This window comes from Salvelinus fontinalis, chromosome 11, assembly GCF_029448725.1.
Source record: "Salvelinus fontinalis isolate EN_2023a chromosome 11, ASM2944872v1, whole genome shotgun sequence".
Classification (NCBI taxonomy): domain Eukaryota; kingdom Metazoa; phylum Chordata; class Actinopteri; order Salmoniformes; family Salmonidae; genus Salvelinus; species Salvelinus fontinalis.
In genome coordinates this window covers 12,826,825-12,850,247 of record NC_074675.1, presented here as the reverse complement: position 1 = coordinate 12,850,247, position 23,423 = coordinate 12,826,825, and the positions used below count along the sequence as shown (strand labels likewise).

The 23,423-nt window shown below is 41.7% G+C and overlaps 1 protein-coding gene across 1 annotated transcript in view; it reads right to left on the bottom strand.

Annotated features, from left to right (window-relative positions):
- LOC129865068 (LHFPL tetraspan subfamily member 3 protein) overlaps nucleotides 1-23,073 on the bottom strand; it is a 44,681-nt gene extending 21,608 nt beyond the window's left edge. Inside the window, exon 1 of the mRNA XM_055937531.1 lies at nucleotides 21,595-23,073. Within this exon, the coding sequence (XP_055793506.1) occupies nucleotides 21,595-22,024 (430 nt within the window). The 5' untranslated portion in view covers nucleotides 22,025-23,073. The remainder of the gene's footprint in view (nucleotides 1-21,594) is intronic.
- Nucleotides 23,074-23,423: the final 350 nt, after the last annotated feature.

The following is a 23,423-nucleotide window of genomic DNA, read 5'->3' as shown; positions in this document are numbered from 1 at the left end:
GGCCGAGCAGTTGCCATACTAGGCGGTGATGCAACCAGTCAGAATGCTCTCGATGGTGCAGCTGTAGAACTTTTTGAGGATCTGAGGACCCATGTCAAATCTTTTCAGTCTCCTGAGAGGGAATAGCTGTTGTCGTGTCCTCTTCACGACTGTCTTGGTGTGTTTGGACCGTGATAGTTTGTTGGTGATGTGGACACCAAGGAACTTGAAGCTCTCAACCTGCTCCACTACAGCCCCGTCGATGAGAATGGGAGAGTGCTCGGTCCTCCTTTTTCTGTAGGCAAATTGGAGTGGTCTAGGGTTTTTGGGATAATGGTGTTGATGTTAGCCATGACCAGCCTTTCAAAGCACTTCATGGCTACGGACGTGAGTGCTACAGATCAGTAGTCATGGCAAATTACCTTGGTGTTTTTGGGCACAGGGACTATGGTGGTCTGCTTGAAACATGTTGGTATTACAGACTCGGTCAGGGACAGGTTGAAAATGTCAGTGAAGACACTTGCCAGGTGGCATGCTCGGAGTACATGTCCTCGTAATCAGTCTGGCCCTGCGGCCTTGTGAATGTTGACCTATTTACTCACATCGGCTACGGAGAGTGTGATTACACAGTCGCGGGAACAACTGATGCTCTCATGCATGCTTCAGTGTTACTTGCCTCAAAGAGAGCACATAAGTAATTTAGCTCATCTGGTTGGCTTGTGTCACTGGGTATCTCGTGGCTGTGCTTCCCTTTGTAGTCTGTAATAGTTTTCAAACCCTGCCACATCTGACGAGTGTCGGAGCCGGTGTAGTACGATTCGATCTTAATCTTGTATTGACGCTTTGCCTGTTTGATGGTTCGTCGGAGGGAAAAGCGGGATTTCTTATAAGCGTCCGGGTTAGAGTCCCGCTCCTTGAAAGTGACAGCTCTACACTTTAGCTCAGTGCGGATGTTGCATGGCTTCGGGTATCGATGCCCTTATTGATGAAGCCAGTGACTGATGTGGTGTACTCCTCAATGCCATCGGAAGAATCCCGGAACATATTCCAGTCTGTGCTAGCAAAACAGTCCTGTAGCTTAGCATCTGCGTCATCTGACCACTTCCTTATTGAGCGAGTCAATGGTGTTTCCTGCTCTAGTTTTAGCTTGTAAGCAGGAATCAGGAGGATAGAGTTATGGTCAGATTTGCCAAATGGAGGGCGAAGGAGAGATTTGTATATGTCTCTGTGTGTGGCGTAAAGGTGGTCTAGAGTTTTTTTCCCCTCTGGTTGCACATTTAACATGCTGGTAGAAAGGAGGTAAAACGAATTTAAGTTTCCCTGCATTAAAGTCCCCGGACACTAGGAGTGCCGCCTCTGGATGAGCATTTTCTTGTTTGCTTATGGCCTTATACAGCTCGCTGAGTGCCGTCTTAGTGTCAGCATCGGTTTGTGGTGGTAAATAGACAGCTGTGAAAAATATAGATGAAAACTCTTGGTAAATAGTGTGGTCTACAGCTTATCATGAGATACTCTACCTCAGGGGAGCAAAACCTGAAGACCTCCCTGATATTAGATTTCGTGCACCAGCTGTTATTTACAAATAGACACAGACCGCACCCCTTGTCTTACCGGAGGCAGCTGTTCTATCTGCCGATGGACTGAAAACCCAGCCAGCTGTATGTTATCCATGTCGTCATTCAGCCACAACTTGGTGAAACATAAGATATTACAGTTTTTAATGTCCCATTGGTAGGATAGTCTTGATCGGAGCTCATCCATTTTGTTATCCAATGATTGCACGTTGGCTAATAGGACTGATGGTAGAGGGGGATTACTCACTCACCGTCGGATCCTTGCAAAGCACCTCGACCTACGTCCCCGATATCTCCATCTCTTCTTCATGCGAATGATCGGGATTTGGGCCTTGTCAGGTGTCTGAAGTAAATCCTTTGTGTCCGACTCGTTAAAGAAAAAATCTTTGTCCAGTACGAGGTGAGTAATCGCTGTCCTGATATCCAGAAGCTCTTTTTGATCATAAGAAACAGTGGCAGAAACATTATGTCGAAAACATTATGAGAAAAAGCACACACAATAGGTTGGGAGCCTGTAAAACGGCAGCCATCTCCTCCGGCGCCATCATGTCTTTATCTGTAGTTAATTGTTACTCTTTTGCCTCTAGTCATAATTAAACAACTCTAAACTGTCATTATTTCTTAACTATGAAGTCAGGAAGGGAAATGTTTGTTCAGGACTTTTACAAGAAAGCTGACAGGGAGAGAGAAGAGAGGTCTCTATAGACCTTCTCACCTGTGGTTGAGCAGTGAGATGCAGCTTGCTGGAATGGGCTGCAACATTGTGTTTGAGTTCATGTGATTCAAAAGAGCAACTGAGTTTATTTTCTACCTGCTATCCCCTGCTTACAGCAGATATGAATGTATTTGCACGACTCATGATTGCATTTCATCTAAAACTGCTCCCACAGGGCAACATGAAATACCAAACGCCTTCAAAGCCTTTCATTCATATTTGACGCAACTTTAATTTATTCACAAACCAGAGTTACGCAGTGTTATTGATATGGCTCATGCATTTCTATGCATTCAAGGATTCAAGATGCTTCAACACATTCTACAAGGTCATGTATTTAGCATTTCGGCACGCTGCATTTTTTTTTACGGATAAACAATTCTGACAGTGAGATCTCAATTGTGAATGCTCTCACTGCTAAGGTTCACAGACCTGGGGGAAATTCAGCCCAGAGAAAGTCACTCAATTGTGGCTCTATAGAGAGCCTTGTTGTGACCCTTAGATACACCAAAGTTAAAGTCATGTCTTACACATACATGTAAATATTAAGTACACAATTCTGAAACTAAATGCCCTGATTTCTAGTCTTATCTTTAGCGGGTGGTGTTTGCAGCAGATCGTTTCCATGGTTATTTGACGTTCTGAGGTTCTCTCGTTTCAGGTTGTCTGCTGTCTGACTGCATTAGGGAATCTCCCAAAGTGGGCCCTGGGCATGTGAGGGGTCAGTCGCAGTTATGAGAATACATCTATCATCACATAGTATTTTTTGGGGGGGGTCGTTGGATGATGATTTGTGTCACGGGAGGATAGTCAATTTCTCATTTGGGTGTCGCGCTGAAAAGGTTTAAGAACGCTGTAGAATATTAAGTTGTTGATATGTAGATCTCTAAGCGCTGGGGAGGATGAGCTTGACAGGGCCAGAGCTGCAATCAGGACCTCGGGGTCTGCTCCTTCTCTGTAGCAGCACTAATGACCTCTATGAAACCAGTGTAATCAATTCTTAATGAACCGTGGAAAGACTTCGGTCTGTCACTTGGCATGTCTACTGCTGCCATCTTAAAACCTACACCACCACCACCCACTATCTCCCATGTAGTGTTTCCCCTTGGATTTCTTTCACCAGTGGTGGCAGAGGTAGCGGGGTTTTCCTGGGGCATACATCTATAAATCTATTAATAGGGTTGGATACACTTCCATTACAACCTAGCTAGCTAGTTACCTTGGATGTTGATGTTGTAACGTGTCACTCTGATCTTAAAAGCGCGTCTCGGCAGACATTTGGTGCACCACTGCTAAATGAATGTTGGACAAACACTGACATTTGATGTTCTTGTCAATGCTGTGTCGTGTCTGGACTATCATTAAATGTGAAGACTTATTTACATAAAATCAGATCTCTAGATTTAATTATTATGTGATTAAACTAATCATGTAAACATGAATTATTTTTTTTAAAATTTTAAAAATTATTTTTTAGGGGTGGATCAGCTTAATATTGCGGAAAGAATGTTGCTTCCAATGTAATTGTCTGCATCATTTCCAGTCCCCCATATTTTTGGGGGTAAATATATATATCCATACACGTATGCATACATATACACATATATACATACACATACCTATATAGACATACATACTTTTTTAAAGAGTATACCTTTATTATTATTCCCCGCAAACCCTACCACCGATCCCCCAGTTGGAGTAAACTGATAAACATTTCTGTTTTTACCTTCAATTTATACATCTTATACACAGTCTACTTTATAATAGTTCTCTTGTTTGTTCTTAGTCCTTCCTCTATTTCTGTTGTCCATCCAGTTTGATTTCCACTTGTAACTGTGCTATTTCACAAAAGCTCCGCACCTATACATATTTCACAGATCCCGTATGCCCTACATTGTTTATCTTGTTATTAGTCCCACCCTTCAGCTCCACTCAACCTTTCCCATCTATCTTCCAACATCATCCTTTTCGGATTTTTATTTGCCACATATTTTTCAACTGTGCTGTGATACTTCACAAAAGATTTGAATCTTCCTATTCTCATAGCTTCCACGGATTGTAAATTAAAAATAAACATTTTTGCTAAAATAATTATTATATTATTGATATATTGACTATGGCTTTTCAAATCCCCCAGTATTGCTATCTGTAGCGTTAGTTCTACGCAAATGTTGCAATTCTTCAACCATTCCTGGACCTGTGACCAAAAACGAGCTACATACGGACAATACCAAAATAAATGATCTAATGACTCTGCCTCCTCACAGCAGAATCTGCAGAGCTGGGAAGATTGTATCCCCCATATATAACATTCTATTAGTTGCAAGAATTTTGTACAATAATTTAAATTGAAAAATTCGAAGTTTTGAATCCGGCGTTGTTTTGCGTATCAATTCATAAACCATGTGCATGGAATGGGTACATCGAAAATCTCTTCCCAACTATTTTGCAATTTATATGGCACAGCTGTCAGTTTTTTGGTCCTTAAACTAAATTGGTATTTGTTTTTATTTATCACACTTTTCTTTAACCATTTATGTTCTTTAATATAGGGCCGACATACAAGTTCCTTACTTTTTTCCCCTTCTACTTGCCTCTTCCATTTTTGTGGTAATGCTGCAATTAATTGGTTGTAATTTTGGGTAGAGCAGACATTTCCATATGTCTGTGTTAGCTGCATGTGTGACATTACTCCACCAGTCCTATTTATGATATCATTCACAAAAATTATACCTTTTTTAAACATTTCTTCGATAAATACAGTTTATCAATTACTATATTTGAATTTAACCACAATATTTGTTGTACTATTTGTTCCGTCCATTTAGGTGGATTAAACTGAAATTGCAACCAACTTTCTAAGGCTTGTTTAAAAAATAAAGATATTTTGGAGATTATTTCCTTTTCAAACAACCGAAAGTGAGCAGGTGTAATCTGAATAAAGGGAAAAAGGCCCTTCTTGAACATAGGATGAGACATTCGTACCAATCTACTAGAGAACCAGTTTGGATTTAAGTATAACTTTTGTATGACTGATGCCTTTAGTGAGAGGTCTAATGCTTTAATATTTAATAGTTTCTGCCCTCCGAATTCATATTCGTTATATAAATAGGCCCTTTTAATTTTATCTGGCTTGCCGTTCCAAATAAAATTGAATATTTTTTGTTCATATAATTTAAAAAGCAGGTCACTAGGTGTAGGCAAAACCATAAGCAAATAGGTAAACTGTGATATGATTAAAGAGTTAATCAGGGTGATTTTCCCACAAATAGACAGGTATTTTCCTTTCCATGGTAGCAAGATCTTATCTATTTTTGCTAACTTTCTATAAAAATTTATTGGAGTGAGATCATTTCTTTCTTTTGGGATTTGTATACCGAGTATGTCCACATCTCCGTCAGACCATTTAATTGGTAAACTACATGGCAATGTAAAATGTGTATTTTTTAGTGATCCAATACGTAATATGGTACATTTATCATAATTTGGTTTTAATCCAGAGAGGATAGCAAATGTATCTAGATCCTCTAAGAGGCCGTGGAGAGACTCTAGTTGTGGTTTTAAAAGAAAACATGAATCATCAGCGTACAATGACACCTTAGTTTTTAGGCCCTGGATTTCTAATCCCTTAATATTAATGTTTGATCTAATTTTAACAGCTAACATTTCGATGGCAATAATAAATAGATATGCCGATAGTGGACAACCTTGTTTTACTCCTCTTGATAGTTTAAAACTTTCTGAGATGTAGCCATTATTTACTATTTTACACCTAGGGTTACTATACATAATTTTAACCCATTTTATAAGAGATTCCCCAAAATTGAAATATTCTAGGCATTTATATATAAACTCCAGTCGTACTTTATCAAAAGCCTTTTCAAAATCAGCTATGAAAACCAGGCCTGGTGTCACCGATATTTCATAGTGTTCTATTGTTTCCAGTACTTGCCTTATATTATCTCCAATGCATCGTCCATGTAAAAAAACCTGTCTGATTAGGATGAATAATATCTGACAAAACTTTTTTTATTCTATGCGCCAAGCATTTTGCTAGGATTTTTGCATCACAACACTGAAGTGTAAGAGGTCTCCAATTTTTTTAATTGACTGGATCTTTATATATACCACTTGGGTCCTGTTTCAGTAATAATGATATCACACCTTCTTGTTGCGTGTCTGATCATCTATAATTTATATAGGAGTGGTTAAAACAAGCTAATAATGGTCCTTTAAGTATATATAAAAAAAAAAATTATACTTCCACTGGTATGCCATCCAGTCCTGGAGTTTTCCCATCCTTAAAGGCCCCAATTGCATCAAGTAGTTCCTCCTCTGTAATTAGGCCTTCACATGAGTCTTTCTGTACAGATGTTAATTTTACATTATTATTAGGAAAAAAATCCATACAATTAGTTTCAGTTAGTGGAGATGGAGGAGCCTGAAACGAAAACATATTCTTAAAGTACTTTACTTCCTCTTTCAAAATATCATTTGGTGAATAATGCGTGACTCCATCATTTGTAACAAGTTTTAATACGTTTTTTTTGGTAGCCTTTCTATATTGAAGATTGAAAAAGAATTTGGTGCATTTTTCCCCATATTCCATCCAGTTCGCTTTATTTTTATAATATATTACACTGGATCTTTCTTGAATAAGTTCCTCCATTTCTTTTTGTTTTTCCTCTAACTTATTCTGTGCCTCTATGGTACCGTTTTTATTGTTATCTAACTGTACTGTTAGTCCTTCAATTTCCTTTGTTAATATGGACTCTTTTGATCTAAATTGCTTTTTTTTTTTTATAGATGAGTACTGAATTGCATGGCCTCTAAAGGCACACTTAAGTGTCCCATACAATATGGGGATCTGCTGTACCTATGTTATGTCTAAAAAAGTCAGTTATAAATTCTTCTGTCCTAGTTCTAAACAATTTATCATCTAGTAGGCTTTGATAAAATTTCCAATATCCTCGCCCACGTGGAAATTCTGTAAGAGTAATATATATGCCAATTATGTGATGGTCCGACCGCATTCTGTCCCCTATCAAACACTTTTTTAACTTTTGGTGCCAGAGAGAATGATATAAGAAAGTAGTCAAGGCAACTAGCTCGATTAAGCCTCCGCCATGTATATCTCACTAGGTCAGGGTATTTAAGTCTCCATATATCCACTAATTCCAATATATCTATGACATTTCTGATTTCCTTAAGTGCCTGAGGGTGATAGTTTGTAGTGTGATTTCCTTTCCGGTCCATAGAGGTATTTAAGACCGTATTAAAATCTCCCACTATAATAATAGAGTCTAGTGTTGCTTGTAGAGTTGATACATTCTTATATATAGTCAAAGAAGCTTGGATCATCATTATTCGGACCGTATAGGTTAATAAGCCATATATGTTTATTGTCCAATAACATATTTAAAATAATCCATCTACCTTGAGGATCTGTTTGGACAAGTTGCACATTTGGATCAAAGTTATTGTTAATTAAAACCATCACCCCTTTTGAATTTCTTTGCCCATGGGAGAAATATATTTCGCCCCCCCAGTTCTTTTTCCACAAAACTTAATCTAAAACTGTCGAATGGGTTTCCTGTAAACAATAGATATTATAATCCTTCTCTTTTAGCCAGGTAAATACTGATCGTCTTTTCTTATTATCTGCTAAGCCATTACAATTGTAACTGGCTATACTTATTTCGCCACTTACCATAATGAGACACACCTTTCAATTATTTTTAATCAAAATATATGTTTGTAAACGTCCTATTAAAAAGTAACATAATGATTGAGTGTCTATATAGTTGTACCATGACATTTGCATCTCCACTAAGAAAACCTCCAAGTGGTCCCCACTATTCCACCCGCCAAAAGCCCCCATCTCGAGTTGGGTTGTCATCCCAATGCCCGGCAGACCATCCCCGACCCCCCGCATCGCACAGCAACGGACCGACTGGGATCCATCCTTCGAAAAGTGCACACAGCACCATCCACCGAACCGAAGCAGATCCATTGCCAAATGCATTTCCATCGCCATCACCTCGATTTTTATTACATATTGCTGTGGATCATCCTCTATAGTCCCTAACATCTTTTACTTCTTCCTTCGCAACAGTTGTGGGATACACACATACACCCACACACATTCAGCCCTTACCCCCACACAACCATAAGCTCGCCCTCTCAACAATTGCACCATCCCAGAGCCCAACTCAAGATAGGTCATGATTTACAAATGTACTTGCAGTTGCAGCTGCATGAGAAGGCCTGCAAGACCGCGCAAAAATTAGCATAAATGTAGAGATTTATTTACCATTGCCACATCCTAGATGATAGAGGTCAAATGTACACCTTCTTCCTGAAACACCCACAATACGCTCATCCGTTTTGACCATGTTCCCAAGTATCTCCATGCAGTCCGACTTTGATTTCGTGCCACTAGGGCCACAATAATATCCCCCCTCTCTGAATGTCCGAGTGTGACCCCCTCCCCATGGGTTACTGCAGCTAGTGTTGCCAGCCCAGCCACTGCCTGGGTGGGGGCACCCCACCGGAATCCCCACCGGCTAGGTACAAGGTCGTCAAGGTTCTCATTAGCAGCTTTGAGAATTTCCTTGTTTATTATGCTCTCCCTTTAGGGGGCTTTGGCTTTGCAGGACCAACCCTGCCAAGCAGGCTCATAATCTTGAGGGAGGCAGTGCTGCTCTTGGTCTCTGACCTCATTTTGGCTGCATACAGACCGCTTACAGCATGCACATAAAACAGTTAGGGACTTCTCCTTAGTATCTGGGCCATTCATGTGGGTGTCTAGGGTATAGGGCCATGGACCGTACCATTAAAATAGGATAATAAATAATTAGATATAATTTATTTTAAAAATGTAGTTCCCCATGATAGGACAATAAATAAATAAGACGTATAATTCATTATAAAAGTATATCCATCATCTGAACAACATTGAAAGCCCTCTCATACCCGGCTCACAGCAATACATTGGCTCTGGGATATGCAACCATTTCATTACTCACTCACTCAACTTTCCAAACATAACAAATAAAATAAACACACACCACACCATCCACACATACTGTGCCTTCTGTTTACTTAGTTTTTATCTTTAGTATGTAGAAATAGTGCTTGTGTTCAATTAGTTATATGTGAAGATTTATAGAAAAGCTATATTTTGTATTGTTACAATCAATAACCAGGCTTGAATTGTGTTTATTTTCCTCATCTATGAGAACTTTGTAATTTTTAAAATAACCATGGAGTAGTCTTTGTGTCTCTGAACAACTGGTTATCAATATATAGTTTATCAACGACGAGAGCTACTCGTTTCGCTTTTAATCTATTTTCTTTGAAAATTGGATACAGAACTTTGCGCCGTTCTGCAATTTCCTTCGGAAACTGATCATTCATGCCAATTTTGGTCCCAGCAAGTCTTTTACCCAGGCTTTTAACCATTATTTTATCTTTAAATGAAGCAAATTTGGCAACGATTGGGCGTTCGTACCTCTGCCCTCTCTGTCCGAGGCGGTGTACACGTTCAAGTTGGATCTTGTCGATAACTTCGCGTGGAATCTGAAGCGCTGCAAGAAGGAACTCTCTAACTACAGATTCAGGAACTTCTCCTTCTTTCTCTTGGATATTTGTAAGTACTACATTCTATCTCATGGATCTTGTTTGTATGTCCAGTAAGGCTTCCTTCAGAACGGTGTTCTCCTTTTTAATTTCATTCATTTTGGTTTCAATCTTATTGACTGTCCCTTTTAGCTTGTGTGTTTCCTTCTCCAATGCCGCAGTTTTTTCATCACTCATCTCTAGGCTTGCCTTCAACTCTTTTATATCCTTACTAACTAATTCAAGTATACCCAGTTTGTCATTTATTGATTTTAACAGATTGGTTTCGACCTTTACCATTCCCGGTGGTGAGAATATTAAATCATCAGTGTCTGTTGAAGAGTCACGTTTTCGTTTTTGAATCGGTTCCCCTGTCTTACTCTCCGTCATGTTTGGGTGTTGCTTGTTTTCGTAATATTTGTCGATAAATGTCTCTAGTCTTAGGATTTGTTTTGTGTTATTATCCAGATTGAAGGTTATCACCCACCAGATTATTTAGTGCTAATATTTTAGTCTAATTTAGCAGATATTTCGAATATTATGTTTTATCTTGAGGTGCTCTACATAACTTCGTTCAGTCCGCCATTACCTTTACGTTACCTTTACGTCAGCCGTCCATTAAACATGAATTAATTAGGAAGACGAGGCACCACGGGAAAAGGTTTAGAGTTAGAGTTATAATTTTAATATACACTGCTCAAAAAAATAAAGGGAACACTTAAACAACACAATGTAACTCCAAGTCAATCACACTTCTGTGAAATCAAACTGTCCACTTAGGAAGCAACACTGATTGACAATAAATTTCACATGCTGTTGTGCAAATGGAATAGACAAAAGGTGGAAATTATAGGCAATTAGCAAGACACCCCCAAAAATGGAGTGATTCTGCAGGTGGTGACCACAGACCACTTCTCAGTTCCTATGCTTCCTGGCTGATGTTTTGGTCACTTTTGAATGCTGGCGGTGCTCTCACTCTAGTGGTAACATGAGACGGAGTCTACAACCCACACAAGTGGCTCAGGTAGTGCAGTTCATCCAGGATGGCACATCAATGCGAGCTGTGAGGTCACTGACCTCAACCCAGAGTGTTCACAGTCAGCCCAATGACACCCCTATCAGACCAAAGCAAAATCACAGTCTACTTGAACAGAGCAATACTCAGTCATGAGGGATCAAAGCCAAAGGAACTGAGTAATATTAAGAAATGCTATAGATGGAAGGAATGTAGTGTGGAAACCTACCAAAAAACAATTAGGCAACAAATTCAAACCTTTTTGTTCAACTTCCTGGACAAAACGTACCACTGTAATAGTGAATCTGTAAACTTGGCAGTAGAAAATCTTAACAGTATATTTGACCTCTCAGCTTCCCTATCAAACCTAAACATTTCAAACAGAAAACAGAAGAAAATGAACAACAATGACAAATGGTTTGATGAAGAATGCAAAAACCTAAGAAAGAAATTGAGAAACCTGTCCAATCAAAAACATAGAGACCCAGAATTCTGAGTCTCCACCTTCTGTAACGGCAGCCTTCCCTCTTCACTAGAAGAGGGGGTATAACAGGGATCAGACCAACACGCAGCGTAGCCAGTGCTCAACATGTTTAATACGAACGATAAACGTAAACACTTAACAAATACAAAATAATAAATGTGGCAAACCGATACGGTCCTAGTTGGTGCATAGAAAACACAAGGACAGGAAACAACCACCCACAAATCCCCAACACAAAACAAGACACCTATATATGATTCCCAATCAGGGACAACGATTGACAGCTGCCTCTGATTGAGAACCATCTTAGGCCGAACACAGAAACAGAAACTAGACACACAACATAGAATGCTCACCCAGCTCACGTCCTGACCAACACTAAAACAAGCACAACACACAAGAACTATGGTCAGAACGTGACACCTTCACTATGGTGAATCACTAAAACAATACAGAAATACACTACGGAAAAAGAAGGAACAGCACGTCAGAAATCAGCTCAATGTAATTGAAGAATCCATAGACTCTAACCATAGACTCTAACCACAAAGAATTATCTATCCAAAATGGAGATGTATGGGTAAACCACTTCTCCAATCTTTTTGGCTATATAACAAATAATAAACTGCAAAAACATATTCATGATCAAATACAAATCTTAGAATCAACTATTAAAGACTACCAGAACCCACTGGATTCTCCAACAACCTTGAATGAGCTACAGGACAAAATAAAAACCACAACCCAAAAAAGGCCTGTGGTGTTGATGGTATCCTCAATGAAATTATCAAATATACAGACAACAAATTCCAATTGGCTATACTAAAACTCTTTAACATCATCCTTAGCTCTGGCATCTTCTCCAATATTTGGAACCAAGGACTGATCATCCCAATCCACAAAAGTGGAGACATATTTCACACCAATAACTACCGTGGGATAGGCGTCAACAGCAACCTTGGGAAAATCCTCTGCATTATCATTAATTGCAAAAACAATGTACTGAGCAAATGTCAAATTGGCTTTTTACTAAATTATCGTACGACAGACCACGTATTCACTCTGCACACCCTATTTGACAAACAAACAAACCAAAACAAAGGCAAAGTCTTCTCATGCTTTGTTGGTTTAAAAAAAAAGCCTTTGACTCAATTTGACATAAGAGTCTGCTATACAAATTGATGGAAAGTGGTGTTGGGGGAAAAACATACAACAAGTGTACGGTTAAAATAGGCAAAAAACATATTAACATATGTTTCCCATGCCAATAAAGTACCTTGAATTAAGGGGGGGGGGGGGGGGGGGGGCTATAATCCTCCCCCCAGGGCACATCATGACAGTTGTATTATAGGTTTATTTCAGCACATACAGCACATACTGTTTGACTAGCTGCAGTAAGACATGCAGAAGAATTATAAGTCAATTGGGTCAACTTATTTTTACACACTACTGCAGTAGATGATAGCTACTTCTACAGGTGACCTAAAATTACGTTTTACATGTGGCATAAACCCATCTGCTTTAAATTAGTCAGCTTCTCTCACTATGATCAGTGATAGCTGAGTTGTATCAGAGAGAGAATGGAGAGAGAAAGTGAAAGACAGGCAGTATTTTCTCTTCTTGGGAGAAGCTTATGCTCCTTGAGATTATCACTTTCCCCTGCTGAGGGATTTGTCACTGATCCCTTGTGCAGTGGTGGGTAGCCTAGCTATTTAGTGACGGTCTCTTGGGGACGGATGATACATATATAGGATCTTAATTTGATCACTCTGTTGCAGGAGAACTTAACTGAAATGCAGGAAATGTAAAACTTCTGGTTTATTTGAGGTGTATTAAAAGCCTTCTGAAGTTTGTAATTTCCATTTTAGATTTGTACCTACAAAAATGTATCAACTCCTACAAAAATGTCCATTAATTATAATACACATAATAATTCCAATTTCCTGTTGCTGCAGGATTATTTTCCTGCTGTAGCATGCTGGCTCAAATTAAGATCCTACATCTGTACTGTAGCAGACTGAGCAAGATTTCTATTGCAGAGTAGAACATTTGCAGAGTAGAGCATTCGTAGATTGCCCATTATACCCAAGATTACCCAGGTAGTGCTGGAAAATACTCCTGAAGGATAACTGTCAAATGTGTAGGAATACACAGACAATGCTGCATACAGCTGCACACACCCCCACACACACACACAGTAGACAAAAAGGTGTTAAACAAATCAAAATATATTTTATATTTGACATTCTTCAAAGTAGCCACGCTTTGCCTTGATGAAAGCTTTGCACGCTTTTGGCATTCTCTCAACCAGCTTCATGAGGTAGTCACCTGGAATGCATTTCAATTAACAGATGTGCCTTGTTAAAAGTTAATTTGTGGAATTTCTTTCCTTCTTAATGCGTTTGAGCCAATCAGTTGTGTTGTGAGAAGGTAGGATTGGTATCCAGAAGATAGCCCTATTTGGTAAAAGACCAAGTCCATATTATGGCAAGAACAGCTCAAATAACCAAAGAGCAACTACAGACCATCATTACTTTAAGACATGAAGGTCAGTCAATACGGAAAACTTCAAGAACTTTGAAAGTTTCTTCAAGTGCAGTCGCAAAATCCATCAAGCGCTATGATGAAACTGGTTCTCATGAGGACCGCCACAGGATAGGAAGACCCAGAGTTACCTCTGCTGCAGAGGAAAAGTTCATTAGAGTTACCAGCCTCAGAAATTGCAGCCCAACTAAATGCTTCACGGAGTTCAAGTAACAGACACATTTGAACATCAACTGTTCAGAGGAGACTGCGTGAATCAGGCCTTCCTGGTCGAATCGCTGCAAAGAAACCACTACTAAAGGACACCAATAATAAGAAGAGACTTGCTTTGGCCAAGAAACATGAGCAATGGACATTCGACCGGTGGAAATCTGTCCTTTGGTCTGAGGCCAAATTTGCGATTTTTGGTTCCAACCGCCGTGTCTTTGTGAGACGCAGAGTAGGTTAACGGATGATCTCTGCATGTGTGGCTCCCACCGTGAAACATGGAGGAGGAGGTGTGATGGTGCTTTGCTGGTGACACTGTGATTTATTTAGAATTCACACTTAACCAGCATGGCTACCACAGCATTCTGCAGCGATACGGCATCCCATCTGATTTGCGCTTAGTGAGACTATCATTTGTTTTTCTACAGGACAATGACCCAACACACCTCCAGGCTGTGTATGGTCTGTTTGACCCAGAAGGAGAGTGATAGAGTGCTGCATCAGATGACCTGGCCTCCACAATAACCTGACCTCAACCCAATTGAGATGGTTTGGGATGAGTTGGACCACAGAGTGAAGGAAAAGCAGCCAACAATTGCTCAGCATATGTGGGAACTCCTTCAAGACTGTTGGAAAAGCACTCCAGGTGAAGCTGGTTGAGAGAATGCCAAGAGTGTGCAAAGCTGTCATCAAGACAAAGGGTGGCTACTTTGAAGAATCTAAATTCCATATGTGTTATTTCATAGTTTTGATTTCTTCACTATTATTCTACAATGTAGAAATTAGTAAAAATAAAGAAAAACTCTTGAATGAGTAAGTGTGTCCAAACTTTTGACTGGTACAGTAGCACTAGAGAGCCCTTGTCTCTCCACTCTTTAACCCATACTGTGAGTGTCTGACTTGGAGTTGCCAACTTTCTTCCCTCACACACCACCCCCCCATGTCCCTTAGTGCTAGGTCCCTCTGTGTTGCTTTATGATTCACATGATTAGTACTGTTACTGAGCTGTAGCTTGCATCACCAACAGCAGACTGACACATACACCATGTGCATCCTGCAGGACCTATAGGAAAGGCTGTGTTATCTCTCCTGTCAGCTGTACCAGCGTCTCAGTCAGTCGACCAGTCATAATCCCAGTATTAACCTCTCCCCCCTCCCCATTGAAAGAGCAACAGCAGGAAATAACACTAACTCTAGCCAGCCGGTGCCACGGAACCAGGGCGAACACAGTGAGTTACCCCCAACCCATCTGTGGCACCGAGGCTGACACCCCGGGAGAAAAGGTCCAGAAAGACACAGCTCTTTAGGAAGCGCAACATGCACCGGGGAAAGCCTTCACCTGAAAAATTACAAAGTTCAATTTGTGGTTCAACTGTGCCGGTCTACAATGAAAATCCACAGATGCGCAGGAACCCACTTTAATAGCTCGTAGAGCATTTAAATGCCTCTATTTTACTGGAAGTTGGTTTAATGATGCAGTAGAGTCAGAGTGCCTGTGGTTACAAAGCTTGAATTTGACTTCAGAGAGGAACAGTGTATTGACAGATAGGCCTCCATCAAATATATTTAGCATTGCTCTGAATTTTCCCTGTCAGTATGGCTGATGCTTGCACTCCATACCAAGCACATTCGATTGGCAGGAAATTGATCATAAGATTGTTGAGTGTTAGAACCCATTGTGAATGAGGCTATATTGTACTCCCAGAAGACTAACTGTTCTTTCGAGATTTGCATTGTCATGCTATTTTAGATGTGGCTCTCTGGAATCGGCTGTCTTTCAAACCTCTCTTCTGCTTTACATTTGTCTCTCGTCACCTTCTTATCGTCACCCTCTTATATCTAAATCATAAGTCCGTCACGGTTTAGTCCCAAAAGACCATGCAACTCTTCAATCAGAGATGTCACTCTCACTTTATTTCTAACAGGCCTAGCAAGTCCTCCATCACAGCTGCCAATCAAACTCATGAAAAATTGACGAGCTATTTTATCAAAGTAATTGTGTGCACCAATACGATAAAATCACAACATCTTTAAAACAATTTCCCACATTTGAATAATAAGACTGCATATAAACCACCAGATCTAGTAATGAAATGTTATTGAAACAAATCCCAATAATGGCATCTACAGTCATCAGGGATGCACAAGCATGGGAGATTCTCTCCTCTTAGCACAAACCCATCTTATGGGTCATTGGCAGGTACAGGATGTGTCAGAATGACATCCTAAACCTGGCACTGTATCTGCCACCTCTAATCCACAGGAAGAGACATAAAACACCTCCTGCTCTGACGCCTTCACACCTCCTGACGCACAACGTCTGCTTTCTGATTTATTTACCAGCTGACAGTTCTATTAAGAGGCATGCTATGCTGATCATTTGGGAGCAGGGTTTCAGAAATCACACATTTCATGCCTGGCTGGCACACCATCTAACTTCCCGATGACTGCATTGGAGGCTTAAAGGTCCATTGGCCCATTGTACATAACATTACACTCTAAAAGGATGGTGTGTGTGTGTGTGTGGCTGACAGCAGGGCCTGGACAGGTGCTTTGCTGAATGGGGATGGAACAGAGAGAAGGATGAGTTAAAGAGGAGAGAGATTAGTAAAAGAGGAGAGGGATAGAGGGGTGGGCCCTTTTTCTCTCTCTCTCTCTGTGGAGTATGCTGTGGGAGAGTCTCTGATCTGTGGAGTATGCTGTGGGAGAGTCTCTGATCTGTGGAGTATGCTGTGGGAGAGTCTCTGATCTGTGGAGTATGCTGTGGGAGAGTCTCTGATCTGTGGAGTATGCTGTGGGAGAGTCTCTGATCTGTGGAGTATGCTGTGGGAGAGTCTCTGATCTGTGGAGTATGCTGTGGGAGAGTCTCTGATCTGTGGAGTATGCTGTGGGCGAGTCTCTGATCTGTGGAGTATGCTGTGGGAGAGTCTGATCTGTGGAGTATGCTGTGGGAGACTTAATGGGCTTCCAAAGAGCTGGAGTAGTGGGCCGGCTTTCATCAGCCCCATTCACAACTCCTCCTGATGTCCCACCACACTACTTCTGCTGTCCTCTAAAACGCTGACTAATGGCCCTTGAGAGAGAGTGTGTGTGTGTGTGTGTGTGTGTGTGTAACTGGGACTCCCGTTTGGTCATGTTACATCATCTCCCTAATCATCTCAGGCCCAGCCAGCCAGTCCATCACGTTACTGACAGGAAGGATAAGAGCTGGCTGATGTCATTAGCTATTGACTTTGGTGGTACTATGACACACACAGCAACTGCCCACTGACTTAGTGCACAACCTTGTAACGTTGTGAGTGGAGAGGGAGGCTAAGCTCTCATTTATGGCAAGTCATATTCGATTCAGAAAGGCTGGGCCCGAGCTTGAACTTCTAATGACATGGCTTTCTTCCTGACCTCATCTCTTGATAGTACTTTTCAGCATCAATATTTTAACTCTTCTTCTCTCTGTTTTTCTCTCCAAATCCTTCTTTGTGACCACCACTTTCCATTTTCTTTAATGTGCTTTTATATTTTCCTCCCAGCTGGTCTTCATCCCCTCCCTTAGTTGACATCTCTTATCCACCTCCTCTCTTTCCCCCAACAAGGCACCATGTGATGTCTCTCACTTGCCTCCATTTTAAAGAAGTGTGAGAAATGGAGAGCCACACTGTGCAAAGATCCCCAACAGCCACAGTGCTGTATGAGTGCTGAACAGACTGTGTGTATTTAAATGCCAAATCATGCATAGGCACGAGTTGGCCCAATCCCCATACTGAGGGATTGTGACAGACACCTATGATAAATTAAAGACACGGTAAAGAGTAGCACACACACTCAAACACTCACACACACCTGAATAAATAGACCAACAAACAGTACTGCCTGTAAGCCGCAGAGGAGCCAGACGGTGACAGCATATGTCTCCCATTAGTGGAGCTTTGTGCTGTTTTGTTCTGCACAGAAACCTCTGGATCAATAAACCACTAGCAACCAAATGGGCCTTTTAATGTTTGATGCTAATGCCAGCTTCCGTCTCAGGGGACCCATTGGACCAGTACTGAGTGCAGCAATGTGCGGCCACTTACCCGTACGGGCAGCCTAGTGGTCCAAACAGATCCAGGAAACAGGTCATTGAAATGCCTCCATAATGCACTCAAGAGCCCCCCCTGGTTCCTTTGCTTGCTTGTGGAAGCCATATCCAAACTGAGCAAGGAGCCCCTGCCGAATACAGTAATGATAATCACCTTCCTGTGTGTTCATGCATTTGCCTTGGTGAGGGTCAGAAATAGGGATGGTCAGCGTTCTTGTTTCCATCCAGGATGGCGAGCCGAGCACCAATCTGCTTCCTCACTAGAGCCAGACAGGCAGGCATTGTCATGCTGCCAGAGCCGACCCATCCATCACATCCTCCACTAGAGTGGAGAAGCGCCTGGCATTTGGTGGAAGTTGTCACAGGATGAGTGTGATTATCATCGACCGACCATGCAGTGTGGTTGTCATGGAGGGGGCTTCCTGTCAGTCTTAGTTCTGGAGTTAATTGGTCCGCAGTGAGCGGGGTGGTCAAGGCGACGCAAGGGGGGAGGATGGAGGGAGGCAGGGCGGATGGTCCAGCTGCTCCAGTTTGCAGGCAGCTACTGGGCTGAGTGCAGACTGGGCATGTCTACCTGAGAAGTGCTGTGTGCAGTGGGCCAATTAAGCAGATTATTCAAGAGTGTTAATAGTAGTAAGGAGACAGACTTCTTTAGGTATTGCTGCAGCCTGCAAGGGCAGGAACATGTCAGTTGGTTTCATGGACATTTACTTCTGGTGTTGCTGTTCAAATGCCTACAGGTAGATTGTTGTCATCAGACGTTCATCCTCTCCTCTGCTTTTAAGGAAAGGTGCATCTTCGCTATGAGCCGTCTTTGGCAGAAACTCACAACAGCCAGTTGGTCCTGAATAGAAGTCTGACTACACTGAGCCTAGAAGGATTTGACAATCATTCCTGGGATCTGTGGCTGCAATGAGAAAATAAAAGTACAATATATTTCCAATTACTACTCCCCAGGAACATCTTAATAGCCAATTTCAAGGTGACCTCAACATGACATATCTGAGAGAAGGAGAACGGAGAGAGAGAGAGATTCAGTGAGTGAGTTGAATGAGGCAGCGATTGCCTGAATGCTGATGATGCATGTCATTGCCACAAGCAAAGTGCTGTGATGGATCAATAAAAGACAAGGAAGCAATGAGCAGCCAATAGGCCCCGAGCATTCAGACCTCTCATTGTCATCGCCAATGTTGACTCCTCCCCCCACAGCACTCCATAAAGCCATGCTCTGCAGCCTTACGACGGTATGGTACATTGTGATGCCATGCCATATTTCTTGACAGAGCCTTCGGGGGGTGGGGGGGGGGGGGGGGAGACACACGGACTGTTGAGTTCATAAAACATATTTGACACCTGTATTTTTGGAGAATCTCAGTGGTGAAAAGGCCCCATAACATAACATAAATATTTACAATATGTTTAGTAAAGTGTGTTTTTAGGCATCATACAGGCTGTGTTAGTCAGTTTGTTGATCACCCCCTGTATAGTCTGAACATGATCAGATCTGTACCGGATTATGAAGACCGTGTCCAGAACATCTCAGAGTAGGCCTGCTGATCTAGGATCTGTCCATATAATCATACTCATTATGATCTAAAATGCAAAACCGATCCTAGATCAGCACTCCTATTCTGAGATCCTTTTGTGGATACCAACCAAGCGGTCACCACTGAGGGATAAGCAGCGTCTTTCTTTCATGTGGAAAAACAAGGTGCTGATATAAACACCTGTGTTCATTGGGCAGGGCTTCTGTTTTAACTCGGTCTGGGACGAGAATGCTGTGGAATCCTCCGGATAATCTCCATGCTGGTGTTTATGTTCAACATGAATTTACAGCGAGGCTCCTGCAGCTTTACAGACGGATGGTGTTGTGGGTCTCAGACCAACATCTGTCAAGCAGCATTAACACCATTCAGTATGTTTTTTAATCAGCGGTTTGTGTTACTTGTTACAGAGATGAGTTGAAGGATCATTGCCTCTGATTGATCACTGGTTGATTGTATGCACCCGCTTTAAAGCCACAATCTGGAGTCTGTGTGCATTCTTTACCACCTTAAATTCTGCAAAAGTAACTTTCACTGTGATGCTTGTTTACAAGCTTGGGTAAATTCGGATGTATGAGAGAGCATTACATGCAGACTACAACACGGGAGTACGTCTGCATGCCACTGGGATTTTGTCTGACAAGATGCAATCATGACATGCAGGTTAAAACTCAAATCAACTGTGCATCAATTATATTAATTTTGGGTGGGTCGAAACACATGAAACGTCAATGGATATTTAGCTGAGAGATTAACATTGGGTTGTTATTTTACCTAACATTCATATGGTCCTCCTTTAAGATGGTTCTTTGGAGAATTTTGACCTGGAGTCATACATAATCTTGTGTTTCTCTACTCCAAGGATTCATCTACCAGCCCAGCCACATATAAAAAGGGAAACCTAGTTGGTGTTTAGTCATCTTTAATTAATCTCTTATCGTGTGTTTTTCAAGCATCTATGTGGGTTTGTATCTTCCTGATATACAATAAGGAGGGGACTTGCAGCACCTGGAGCATCTCAAATAGAACCAAGTTTGCGCTTGACACATGCATGTGTAAATTTATTTTTGCAAGGCTTGTACATGCAACTTGGACGGTGTGGTTTGCGTGTCTGGCTGTATTTTGTGGTTGTCTTTGCTCCGTTAATAGATCTTTTAAAGATAGTGTGACAGTGTATGGTGATTTAAGACAGATAAACAAACATGTCATCTGCAAGGAGCTTTTGCTCATTTTATAGAAATATATTTGCTTAACCCACCTACTTAACACCCCGACATTCATTATACACTTCTTTTAAACCTGATGTCAAGTATAACACTATCAACCACACTTAAAGCTAGAATCCTTCATTTAAACAATAGGAAAGGGCATCCCCGCCCGTTTTGCAAAAAAATCTAAGGGATTGGGTTGGAGAAATGTAACCACTCTAAAATTCATAGACAGAGCTATAGTTGCACGGACTAACCACCAATGATATCGAATGCATAGTTTTAAACATATTTTTAGGCTATACAGTGGTTGTTTACATTTACGTTGTTTATCAACATTGGAGTAAAACAAGTTTATATTTTGGGTTCTGATGGGGCACGACAGTTGAACTAAACTCATGAGGCATGTATCAGTTATATTCTTCAAGAATCAATTGGCAGCCTATAATTTACAAGTCCAAGAATGGATGTAGCAACTAAGGATTCTAGCTTTAACACATTGTTTATTTCCCCTTCCTGGCTGATTGAACAGCTGTAATACGGAGATCTCTCTCTGGTTGTAGAACTGCTGAAGTTCTGAACTCCTTCCCCCTTCAAGGAATCAATATGCAGACGGGGGAACTTACCCGCAGCCAGCTGCATCCAGCCGCAGATCTTGTAGACCGTGCCTGTGCTGCAGAAGAAGAAGAGCGTGAAGCAGCCGATGCATCCGATGACCAGCGCCATGGACATCCCGATGAAGACGGACGCGGCTTTGAAGGCGCCGGAGGGGATGGTGCTGAACTCCATGAAGCTGCCCTGGCACGTCAGGTCCCGGGACAGCCCGTTTCCGATGCAGTAGTGGAAGAGGCCGAAGTAACCGGCCTGCGGCGTGTCCATCCCGTCTCCGATCCAGTAGGGCTGGATGAAGCACACCACGTTGACTATAGCGAAGAGGATGGTGAAGATGGCCCACAGAACCCCGATAGCGCGGGAGTTCCTCACGTAGTTGGTCTGGTAGATTTTGGCAGCCTCGGAAGCGGGAAGCATGGTTGTTGGAGCCCCAGGCACCATCATTCAGTCTCTAAAGGTTTTTATATTTACGAACTGTTCACACACAGAGCTTTAATCAAGCACAGAGCATATCCCGGCCGCGTCAATGTGACAACGTCTCCCCGACTAAACTGATCCCTTCTGGGCGGGTGTTTAGCCTACTAAAGCCTCGCAGCTTGCACTGTGCTTGGGCCCGCCACCGTTTTCCGTATCTTTATTGAATGGTAGGCTGGGTATCCGAGAGATATTACGAATAATACTGAGGAGGAATCTTCTGAATGAATGATCACTGAGATAACAGCATGTAATAATCACCGGGTGTTAATTCGAAACCGCCATGCATTTCGCAAATACGCTACAGCCATAGTAGGCTAAACAAACATCCTACGGTCAGAACTGCATTCGATTGAGGGCGCACAGAGATGAATAATCCATGAAACATGCTACAATCCTCAGAGAGCAGCTGAGATCCCCATTCACAGACGTGGCCACTACTGTAGTGGTCAAGGCTACAACCTCATCTTCCACCGAAAACCGATTTTCCCGAGGTGGAGCAGGTGCATTTAACTGAGATGATGAAGTCGCAAGTGTTGACAATCTGCTCACTGTGCATCATGTGCTCTGCGTCCATATTTGACCAAAGAACACCTGTATTCCAGGCAGGCGCAGTCCGACTGTCACAACCGATAGGCCTATCAAAGCCCCTCTGATAAAGCACCATGCGCAATACAGCCTATCCCCTAATCCCACTCTCTCATGCCCCAGTGCAATTGTGGAATGGGAGACATCTGAAATAAAATCGTTAAATCTAAAAAGCAACACTCCTATTTGATTTAGTCTAGGTTGGCTCTGACTCGTGAGGCAGAATATTGACGTTTCAGCTCTCTCTCTCAATGTCGCCTCTCTCTCCGTGTTAATCTGTGTCCACCGAAATAGGATGGTTTCTGTCGCACATCAAGACGCGCTGCTATTTAGCGCACAGTGAACAAGTGCACATCAACATCAAGGGCAGGCTATAAAACTCAGCTCTGCGACATGGCATTTTATCACGAAGTCATGATATAGGGTAATTGGCTAAACTTAATCATGATTGCAATGGCTGGGTAATCACTATAAATGCATCACCTGTTTGATAGCCTACCCCAAGTCTCCAACGTTGTGTGCTATGCAGTGGGCAACAGTGCTAGGTGGTTAGGTTGACTTGATGCTCTTCTTGTTGATCACTTGATGATTCTGAAGTGGCTATGACTGCTCTGCCAGTACCTTCTCTCAGTGCAGTCTATTCTTATTCAGGATTAGCCTTCTCAAAGCTGCATGTGGCATATTTCTCCCCATGGCACGGTAGAGGTAACCTATAGGCCTAACAAGAAAAACAAACAACGTGTACACAGGCATGAAAGCATGTTATGTTCATTATTTAGGA